Consider the following 12359-nt stretch of genomic DNA (forward strand, 5'->3'; position numbering starts at 1 on the left):
ATATATCAACAAAAAAAATTAACAATAACTTAAAATGTGGAAACATGTCATGTACCTGAAATGCGACGAGGAAGTGAAATAAATGAGTTTCGTGTAACACCATGCCTTGATCCATAAGAGATGAAGAAGATATGTTAGAATTTTGTGAATAAGTGGTATGCAACTGTTCATGGAGTTAGGATCAGGCGTGATAGATTGTTAGGGTTTCATTTTGAGAGAGACGACTATGTTCTGTTCTGAATGAGTGAACTTTTGCTTAAATATATGTTATACTTTTCACCACAGTTGATATAAACGACCGTGATAACATGTATGTACACTTAACAACAATTGCTAATATGGACCATGGTGAAAGGTATTTTATTTTTCATATAAATATTATGATTATAAGTGACACATCCATTTTATTATCAAAAAAGGGAAAATTGATGGTGCTGGAATTCGAAGCATGTATGCTTTAATACATCACTACGGTTACTAATATATACCATAATGAAATGTCTTACTAATAAAAGAAAAAAATTGCAGGCGCCTAAATAAGAGCTCTTACTACGACTGACTTAATGACCAAGGTAATAACATGTAACTTTAGGTGTTTTTTTTGTAGTAGTGTCCACATCAGAAAAGAAGGGTGGTGCTAAAAACGTTCTTGAGCTGCAGTCACAGGTCCCGCTGTATAGTTTGTGCTAGAGAAATTTGATGGAAGAATTATTTTTTATCCTTGGGAATTTCAAGTCAAAGATGTTTTTACACAATCAAGTTTACACAAGGTGCGATATTATGCCGGTGGTTGAAGAGCTTCCCGCAAACATGGAAGTTTCTCCATCAGTTTTCAATTTGGGTTTTAACATGTAAAAATTCTTGGAGTGGTTTAACTTCAAGTGAAATATGTTCTTCTTGATAAAATATGTGATTGTTGGTGATGACAAAGTGAAATTCTTGGAGTGATTTATCTTCAAGTTAAATATATCATTCATGATAGAGTATGATAATTTTAAAACTATGATTGTCAGTGAAGATAATATGAAAATTATTGGAGTGATGTAGCTTCAAGTGACTATACTCGTTTATGGTGGAGTATGATTGTCAATGACGACAATAAAAGTTAATGTATTATTTTCAATCAAGGTAGATATTGTTCGGGTTGGTTGAAAATATACATGTTTAAGAAGTTCTGCAACACTTAGTTTTGTGAAGGAAGAAATAATACAAGGCTATATATAAGATTTAAGTTATTTAAAGTCCTGCTTAGCTTAATTTTATGAAGGAAGGGGGAGTCTAATGCTATATATAGGATTCAAGTTCTTCGTTACAAGATACAACAGTAAAAAATGTTTTAAGTTTGTATTTGACTTTTTCTTTTCTCTTGTGCTCTTGTGTTAGAGTGTTGTGAGATATAGTTAAATATTTGATTTGAGGGAGTGTGGGTGTACTGGGGGCCATGAGGTGGTTGAGGATAAATTATGTGTTATAAATATTTTTACATAGTGTTATTCTCTGGTTGTCATTTGACAAAGACTGTGTTTTTTTCTCCTGTTTTGGATTTTCCACGTTAATCTCTTGTGTTGTTCTTGTGTTCCGCTTTTTCATATATGATTTGTTCTATATGATAATAGAATTTTGTGTGCAAGTGTGAGTGTTTAAAGTCCCACACCATCTATGAATGGGTGGGATGTTTTATTTATAAGAGAGATGACACATTTATCTAACACTTTAAGGTTTTTGGTGGATATGTGGTGTCTTCGTCTCTTGTGGGCCTGGAGTATTGGGTGCCCGTTGGTGCTCTCGACTTCCCCTAACACCCAAATAATGGTATCAAAGTCATGGTTCGGCTTGGTGGGAGAGCGGAAGCTGGGTCTAGTGTTAGATCTTATTACAGGATGTGGGGGACTCACACTTATGGGGGAGAATGTTGGGTACAAGTGTGAATGTTTAAAGTCCCACATTACCTATGGATGAGTGAAATGTTGGATTTATAAGAGAGAAAACCCATTTAACTAACACCTTAAGGTTGGGGGTGAAGATACGACGTCTCTCTCTCTCTCTCTCTCTCTCTCTCTCTCTCCCTCTCTCCCTCTCTCTCGTGGTCTTGGAGAATTGGCTGTCCGTTGGTACTCTCGACTTCCCCAGACTCGCCATCATAAAGATGGAGAAAGAGCCAAAATACATAGAAATAATTATTTAAACATAAAAGTAGACATACCACACACATTACAGTTAAACTCTATATAATAAAAAGGGTAATAATACCTTACCAAGTATAATAACAAGAAACAATCCATAAAGAGGCAATCCTATTAGCATACCCATTGTCTTCTTCATAAATATGAAAAACTAAAAACCTCGCAGACTTTAATAGTGAAGACTTTAATAGTGAAGACAAGTGTTTAGATATAATTCAATATATCATCATTACTACAAATAAAACATCTATCATCAGCCGCGAAATGCATTTAACCTCGACTACACATGAGAGGTAACAAAGGGAGGCATGAAAAGCAATCACTTGTCACCTCTGTGTTTTTAAAACCAAGGTTAGAAATTAAAAGGTCGCGGGTTTGACCCATAGCATCAGCATTTTTATTATTTTCATAACTGAATGGTGCGCCCAATGTTACCTTGGTTTTATGTAAACACCGAGGTAATATCTCAATGTTATTACCTCGGTTTTACGTAAACATCGAGGGGATACTTTTTGTGTGTGTTGTCGTTTGCATATGTATTACAAAACCATTTACATAACCATATTCCTGAATATAGAACCATATTTTTCAGATTCCTGAAACAGAAACATTGTAAATTTTGTCAATTTCTCAATCTGAAACATTGTACCATAAATAGTCATTGATTAAATCAAATGCAAGCCCAAAAGGGAACACAATTTATAACTTTACATCAAAACTAAAATAAAGGATTATGAAACAAAAGAAATAATCAAAATGGAAAGTTTTGTAGACTGTCCAATAAGATTTGTCACTGGTCCTTAAGCACCTATAATTTGAACAACATTTGAAACTAATTAGGTCAATCAACAACAACTTTAAATATATATTACAATAATTAAAAATGAGTAAGATGATTAATTATAATTTTCAAAGGGATATAAAACATTTACTTACTAGTTTTCCCATATCCCCTATTTATGATCACGACGAATATCATGCACATCATTTGAATTATTTTCTTCAGATGCTTGACGTACATGTGTTGCTAAACAAGACTTCTCATAGTTAAAATCTTGATTTTCATCAGTACTATCAAGAAGATGTTTACCTTGAAGAAAATTGACCATCTAGTGTTAGAATGATCAGTGACATAAAAAACTTGTTTTGCTTGGGTTTCCATGATGAAAGGTTTGTTCTTATAAGTTGCCTTACGAATATCAACCTGTGTGAATCACAATTTATCAATTTCTACACCAGTGTTACTGTCAATCCACTTGAAATTAAATAAAGACACTTTAAAAGAAACATAGTCAATCTCCAAAATCTCCTCAATGACCCCAGACTACGCTCTATATGCTAGTACAAGATTGTTATCTTTGGAACTAAAAAAGTACATGGATTCAACCTCAATCATTACCTCACTATTTTGCATGGTGCTACGATCATCCTTTGATTTTGTATAGAATGAATATTTAGAAATGTCATATGCACTCCAAGTAATTACATTAAACTTAGGGATACGTGACAACCGTTTGCAAAGATCCAATGCATTACTCTCTTTAGAAATATTTTCATTGAACAAATTTATGAAAGTTTTGTTATGCTCTGTCAACAACCATTTTTCATTCACCCGGGAGAATTTTTCCTTTAAAAGACTTTTGTGAGCGGTCAAGTAAGGTTGAACTTCAGTAAGGTTATTCAATATATGCAAATGTGCTTGAAGAACTACTGCTTGGGAAAATTTCTTAACATTTAAACCTTGAATACATCTACCATCATAGAATCCATCATGACGAGACTAAAGAATTCCTATAAGGCAAGCTTCTGACAAATAGTTTGTACAAAACTCAATAGCTTCTTCTATGATGTACCTTTCTATGATCGAAGCTTCCGGGCGGTGATAATTCATTGTATACCCTTTAACAATCTTCTTGTAACACTCTACCGGATATATCCGCCATAAATAAATTGGACCACAAATTCTAATCTCCCTTACTAGATGAACAACTAAGTGAACCATAATGTCAAAGAATGATGGAGGGAAAAAAATCTCTAATTGGCCCAAGATAACTACAACTTTGTGTTCCAAGTCATCTAAATTTCTAGGATTAATAAACTCACTACATATATCATTGAAGAACAAGCACAATTTGGTTATAGTTACCCTTACATTTCTTGGTAAAATGTCACAGATAGCCACTGGTAGAAGTTGTTACATCAAGACATGGCAATCATGAGATTTTAAGCCAACTAATTTGTGATCATTCTCTGACGCATGTTTCTTCACATTTGATCAGTACCATTGGGGATCTTTGATACCATGTAAACAATCGCAAACATGTTTTTCTTTTTTAGAAAGAGTGTGACATGCTAGGGGGGAATATGTTTTATTTCCTACTTATTTTAGGGCTAACTCTTGCCGTATATCCATCACAACCATATCTTCGCGAGATTTCTTAGTATCTTTTATCTCGCCTTTAATATTGAGAAGTGTTCAGATTATCACATACATTTTTCTCCACATGTATCACATCAAGATAATGTCTTACATCAAGACTAGAGCAGTATGGAAGATCAAAGAATATTGACCTCTTTTTCCAAATACTTTTATTCACGAACTTTTTTTTCCTTCCAAGAACAAAATTAATGTGTTGTTGTTTTCTATAAACTTCCTTCCCAGTTAAGGGATTTGGAGTGATATCAAACTTTTGCTCTCCATTAAAAGCCTCCCACAATCTACGATATGGATGATTAGGTCTTAGAAACATTCGATGCCCAAGATAAACTATCTTTTTTCTGTTTTGTAATTGGTGGTGACATGTATAAACTTCACACATAGGACATATTTCATGTCCCTTGACGTTGTATCCAGACAAACGATCGTATGTAGGAAAGTCATTGATTATGAAAAACAACATGGTACGCAACTTAAAGTTATCACATGTATACACATCATCAACATCCACACCTTCCTCCTACAAATGTCCTAAATCCTCAATCAATGGCGTTAAATAAACATCAATTTCGTTCTCTGGTTATTTTGGACCCGAAATCATCATCGATAGCATCATATACTTACGTTTCATGTGCAACCATGGAAATAGGTTGTAAAGTATGAGAAGAACAGGACATGACATATGGTTAGTACTCAAATTACCAAAAGGGTTCATTCCGTCGGTGGGAAGTCCAAGCCTAAGGTTCCTCGGTTCAAGGGCAAAATTTGGATACAAGAAATCAATTTTCTTCCATTGTAATCAATCAGCTACATGGAAAAATTTTCCATCACACACTCTTTCATCTACATGCCATCTAGTATTCTTTGTGTTACTAACATTAGCCAACAATATCTTAAACCTTGGAATTATCGATAGGTACTACATCACCTTGTCAGGAACACCCTTGCTAGTTACACCATCATCGTTATCAACACCATTGTCCTTCTTCTTGTAGTGTAACTCCCCGCACCTCGGTTTTCCTTCAAGTTTTCAAAATCTTTCCTATATAATATATGCAATCATTACGACATGCATGTATTTTGGCATAGTCCAAACCCATTGGACACAATATCTTCTTGGCCTCATAAGTACAGTTCGAAAGCGTGTTATCTCCGTGAAGAATTTCTTTCAACAACTCAAGCAATTCAGTGAAACTTTTATCCGTACACCCACCTCTTGCCTTAAGATTAAATATTCTTAACATAACTGACAATCTTGTAAAAAAATTATATCTCGGATATAACAAATCTTCCATGTCTCTTCGCAAAGTATCTACCACATTAGCATTCTTGAAACCATCAACTCCAATATCATGAATGATGTCTTTTAGAGTATCATTCATAACTTCATCATCTTCAATTGTATATGACATAGGTCTCTTTTTTGTCGCTTCACCATGCCATACCCATTTCGTGTAATTTTGAATAGTTTCATCACAACCACAATGATTGAATATAGCATCCCTATGATATTTTTTCGTATTAAAGCAGTTTTTACAAGGACACAAAAAAATCCCATTATTGTCAGGAAGGTTTTTTTCCGCGAAATCAAGAAATTGTTTCACTCCATTGTCATGCTCTTTACTTAATCTATTGACTTTCATCCAACTACGATCCATAATCACATAAAGCTTCTGAGAATAAAAATAAAAAAGTACACAACCAACAAAATAAAGCTTATCATCAACAACAACAACAATAACAACAACAATAATGGAGAATAACAAGAACAACAGTAATAAACCAAAGCAACAACACCAACAATAATAACATACTAGAGAATAATGGTGAGAGAGTTTTCTCGTTTTCTAGGGCTCCTTGGAGAATAAGTGTTCTTTCATTGGCTGCAAAAAAAGCGTTCTTTTGCTAGGGCTCGAGAAGTGAATGAGGTAGAAACTGAGGGAATAAAAGATATAAAGAGAATAACAAAAAAACAATAATGGAGAATAATAAGAAAAAAAAATAATGGAGAATAACAAGAACAACAGTAATGGACCAAAGCAACAACAAGAACAACAACAATAATAATAACATACAAGAGAATAATGGTGAGAGAGTTTTTTGGTTCGCTAGGGCTCCTTGGAGAATAAGTGTTTTTTTATTGAAGAAGAAGTTTTCTTTCGATAGGGCTCGAAAAGTGAATGAGGTAGACACTGAGTGAATAAAAAATATAAAGAGTATTTATCGCGGTTATACTGAAAACCGAGGTAACATATCCGACGTAAAATCTATAAAAAATAAAGGCGCCTTTTTGATTCCAAAAAGAATAAAAAATTACAAAGTATTTATCTCGGTTTTAATGAAAACCGAGGTAACATATCCGACGTAAAATCTATAAAAATTAGAGGTGCATTTTTGGTTCCATATAAAACATAAAACTGCAGGAGTTAGGAATTGAATCTCAAACCCTAAGCGTATATTTATGTCGATTTTTCATAAAACCGAGGTAACCGATTGATTTTTTTAAAAATAAAACAAGGTTCTCCTATTACATACACCCTCAGTTTTATATTATTCGTGGTGAAAGCTTCGTTATAAAAAGTGTTATTTGTTGTAGTGCATCAGACACTCATTCTTTAATCATATGTTTTGATCAGTTGCTTTTCTAGGACATGTCTACGCTTGTTCCCAAGGTCCTAGAACATTCTTTCTAGTATAAAAATGCATGTATAATATTTATCTCTTGACATCATTGGTATGAAGTTTACCCTCATTTTTTACTGGACTTTGTGTCTTTAGGCCTCTTTTGCCATTGGGTAAAGACATTGGGTAAGGACCAGGTAGGAACAATTGACCCCAAGTTTAGTCTAGCGTAGCTGGGATATGGCTTGCGATTTTATATTGTCCTTGTCTATGACATCGTGGCTTGGATCATTATGACTCTTACAAAATATATTTGGTCCATTATTACATTATGTTTTATGGACAGTGGCCTTGGCCTTCATATAATGTTTTTGTCGTTCCTTGGTTTTGAATACTATTTTATATTTTCGAGTGTGTATTTTCGAGTAGTTTCTTGGCATGGGACAAGCTTTCCTTAGTGGAAAATTATGGTAAGCAGAGTCTTAGTAGGAATTGAAGGTCAATTTGGATTATTCCCTTATCCAATTTTGGTCGTATAACGTGACGTACTCTGATTGTGTTCCTACGACTCTCAACTTAGAGGTGTCCTGTTTTTTTATGTGGTATGCCAAATCGTTGTGATGTACGAAATCATACCTATCTAGAATTACTAATTCCAAATGTTTATTATCAATTATTGTTTTGTGTTTAGGAATCTTCTATAAGTATCGCTTAAATTGTTAATTTTTTAACTATTTGTTTTCTTAGCTTTCTTGGAGTTTAACGTTCTTTGCTCTCCAAGCTGCTTTGTCTTCTTGTCCTATTTGTCTGTGGTGATGTTTTTATCATGAGAGTCTTTCTCTACTCCTTGAAGTTTCTTTGATTTCTCGCATTCCCTTCACACTTTTCAAATGTATACATGATTTTTCTTTTGTAATGCTTCTTCGAGGATTGGGTTTGTTAGGCTTGTGAATAATGTTTTGTTAGGTTTAACGATATGGTTTGTAATATGAAATACTCGAATGTCTATGTGATCTCCTGTAGATAAGGTCCCGAGCCACCATATATTGTGTCATATCCCAACTTATGTGCGATTTTTGTGGTAGTAAACATGGTTTAGTGACATTCGTGCCATATTTTCCTATCTCAAACCTTTAGCTTTTCTCGTTGAGGACTTTGTTGTGTTCGTGGTTCTATATCTATTTTCATGATCTACTTATAAATTGATATGTGTTGTTGGAAGATCTTGCCGACCACATTTCTTTAATTGTTGGTCGAATAATCACTTTGCAAGGCATGTGACGAGGTTGTGCTTTGACCATAAATATTAAGGGAGGGAGATCCCACTTTGTTTTAAAAGATAAAGGGTTACACTAATTCTTTAGTTGGACGAGCTTCACCATGATTTATTGATTATTTATCTCTCCTTTATGCCATAGAGGATGAGGTATCATTTGATCCTGATGTAATCTTAATGTATAGATTTACAAAGTTCCATTTTTGTTACTTACTCTCTCTTTTCTTTTGAGGTAGGGATATTAGATAGGACCATTATAAGTGGTCGGATGGTGTGTGAGACTACATCCTCGTGTTATGGCCTGGATATGACATGTCATTTATTTTCCTATTGATGAAAGTCTGTCCTTGCGTGATTTCGGTTGAAGAAACAGAAAAACAAGTTAAAGAGGAGTAAAAATGAAGAAGAAAGATCAAAGAATGGGGAAAATAGCTAATTGTGAAGAAAAATGACTTAGTGAAAAATCAGGTGAAAAAGGGAGCAAAAACATGCAGCCAATAGAATAATCACGTGCAGCATCGCGTGCGATAGGGACATAATGGATGCATCACATGCGACTCTTCTTTCGGGACTTTTCTGACGCGTTCTGGTCCATTCTGAAGGCTATTTAAGGGGATTTTCGACATTTTTTAAGGGTTACGAAAATTAGCACCAGAAGTACGTTTTTACAACATCATAGGTGATTCTAAAAGCATTTGAAGTCATTGGAGGTCAATCCTTCAAGGAATCTCATATGCAATTCTACTTAATTGTTTTTGATATTTTATTTTGAATTATGAGTAACTAAACTCCTCAAGGTTAGGTTGTATTTTGATGAACCTGTTTTAGTATTGGTGAGCAATATGTTGATTTGACTTTACATGGACTCTTTGATCTATAATTCTATTCAATTGTTTCTTGTTTGTAATATTTTTTTATGTGAGATACTCTTTTAATATGATTTTGGGCACATAGGGAATACTGACATTAGTCTATGTGTTGGTCCTAGGGAAATTGCCATACTTACGATGATTAGCTAGGGATAGGAAACCCCGAGTAGTGACTAGTGAATTAACGTTCTATTGCATCGTCTAATCGTAGTTACGCTAATGGACTAAGGATAGAAAGTTTTTAAGTAGTGATTAGTGAGCTATATCGCAAGTGATTGGTTATAGCAGTTTTGTTAATTCTTCGTGTAATTATAGTGATTAGATTCTATACACAATCTGACCGTTTTCATAATTATGTCTGAACACTTTATTTTATTTTCGCACTTGAAGATGAGTCTGCCTTCGATTTCTTTCTTTGCTTGACATTCCCCACGGTGGCCAACATAGGTCTACCAATGACGCAACTATATATGGACTTACAGTCTATTACTAAAAACATGATTTTGACCACTTTCCTAACCTCATTTCTTTCGAAAGACACCACTAACCCGCCATACCCTAAGGCTTCATTATTGACCCATTAAACCCATATCTATTTTCATGGGATGAGTCTTTCTCGAGTGAAGTGTAATTTTTCTAACAAGAAAATATTCAATCGAAATAGGAAACAATAGTTTTTTAGACCATATAAGGCGAATAACAATGTAAAGACTCATCGTGACATAAAGAATATTGAACAAAAACATTATTCTCAATATTTTCAACATGTTCCGTTCCACCAGCTGCATCGTTTTTATTCTTGAAAGAAATACAGACAACTAAATTCATTTGCTTCACAAGTTCAATCATATGATTACCAATAACCGACATGTAAGACAATTTTTGTTGTTCGACTTGAGTATAAATTGTTTTAGTGCATGAGCCAAATAAGAATTCAATTTGGATGTATGGAGAAAATCCTTAGAGTTGTTAGCCTAACCTTGTAGTTTTTCGAAAAATCTTAGATAAAAACTAACATAATACATAATAGTGTTAACAAATAATCAATCAATTTTTTTTAATTAAAAAACAAAAATAATTTTTTCTCTCTTCTTCATTATCACCATCATCCAATAATTCCAAATAAAAATAAATAAATTTTATATTTTAATTTAAAATAACAACACCTTATTGATTGTTTATAAAAATATGGATATAGGTGCATTTCTATCCAAAATTTTCACTAGTTTTTCTAGCATTTAGTGTTCAAGAGTACAACACAAACAAATTAAAGTATATTTTCATATTTTAAATCCATACAAAACTCATAACCTTCACATTTAACATAGTAGACTAATGCAATGTCAAAGAAAGGTGAAGTTAAACCAAAATTCTAGTAAAACGCTCATATTCTTAGTGGGTTCATCAATGGAATTAAGAGTATCCTTATGCAAATACCGCCCATATTTATGGGAAAGAAATTGATTTATAATATATATATATATATATATATATATATATATATATATATATATATATATATATATATATATATATATATTTTAATTAATCATATTTTCTTTGTCTGATGTGCTTGCATGCAAATATTCCTCACTTGTCTCCCCCTTCTACATATATAGATAAAGTTCTCTTCTTTTCATATTTGACCAAGGTGGTACAATTCAAAAAAACAGTGGTAATACTTAATAGTCAACCAATCACAATCACAATCACAAATTAGAAACCAACAAGGATAGTGAGTGTGTTTGGTGAAAAGCAAAATGTGTTCATGAGGAGACCATAATTCAGAGGTTAACAAGCATGAACAGTTGGAGTAGCATGGAGGGAAGAATCAACCTAGACGCAGGTTTTGTGTGTTGGTGCATCTTTTGAAAGATTCTCATGTGCACATATAGATGTCAGAGAGCACAGTGTACTTGTGCAACCTAAAAGATGGAAAACTCGTGGAAAACGCAATTAACACAACACTCAACAGTTTGGGTTTGGTTCACTGTTCGACCGGTTCATGTAGACCGGGTCGGGTTCAGTTTAGGTTTTAGATTTTTATGATATGGAATTTCCTGCAAATTATTATCATTATACGATTAGTAAAGATATCTAATGGATTGAACTGGATTTTTTTTGTATTTTGAATAAATAGATTATATATATATATATATATATATATATATATATATATATATATATTATAAAATATTATAATTTTTTTTATATATTAAAAGATTAATTTTGATATACTATAATATAAACATACATTATTGAAAATCAAAACTTTTAAAGACCTCAGACCATAAAAAAAACCTTTTAAACCTATCAAACCAATCTATTTAAATAATATGAATAATTTTTTTATTACCATTATGTTATGTTTTGTACTTTGAATTAAAATACATAAATAAAACTTGGTTATCTTGGAGAAATTATGAAAATAAGATGAAAAACCTTATGAACAATGTCATAAGTTATTTTCATAAGTACTTTTGAAAAAATAATCTCACAAAACTTATGCTAATAGGTAAACTATAAGTCAATGCAAACAAACTTTTAGTCTCATTGGTCTTTTAATTTTTTAGTTTATTTAATCATTATTTAAATTGTCTATTTACATATATCTAAAATAAATAGACTTTTATGTAGGCTAACCGAACCTTCGAAAAGGCCAGACTCAAGCCTAAAAATAAGCCTATAACAGGCTACAGGCCAGACTTAGGCTTCAGTTATTTTGACAGGCCAGACTTAGCCTTGGTAAAGCCTAGCTCGACCTAGCCTATTTTCACCCCTATCTCCAGCTACCTATTCTTGAGATTACAAGGAATCAATATATGGTTGGAGCAAGCTTTGGCAACCATTAAGGAATTTGTTTCAGACCAAAGTTTTCGCCAACCACGAGATTTTGTGATGTCTATCGCTTTCAGAACAGTCAAAAATTCTGCTATTATCGAAGATCTTGTGTGTAAATTCTCAGCATAAGC

At 33.1% G+C, this 12359-nt stretch overlaps 1 protein-coding gene across 1 annotated transcript; it reads right to left on the reverse strand.

Moving 5' to 3' along the window:
• Window positions 1–2734: 2734 nt before the first annotated feature.
• On the reverse strand, window positions 2735–10257 carry LOC127091767 (uncharacterized). The gene is made up of 5 exons (XM_051030468.1): window positions 10072–10257; window positions 5717–6293; window positions 5549–5640; window positions 4676–5140; window positions 2735–2818 (listed from the first exon to the last, which is right to left on the reverse strand). The coding sequence occupies exons 1-5, from the start codon at window positions 10255–10257 to the stop codon at window positions 2735–2737; spliced, it is 1404 nt and encodes a 467-aa protein (XP_050886425.1).
• Between the last annotated feature and the right edge of the window lie 2102 nt (window positions 10258–12359).

This window comes from Lathyrus oleraceus, chromosome 6 (assembly GCF_024323335.1).
Source record: "Lathyrus oleraceus cultivar Zhongwan6 chromosome 6, CAAS_Psat_ZW6_1.0, whole genome shotgun sequence".
In the NCBI taxonomy this organism is placed as follows: domain Eukaryota; kingdom Viridiplantae; phylum Streptophyta; class Magnoliopsida; order Fabales; family Fabaceae; genus Lathyrus; species Lathyrus oleraceus.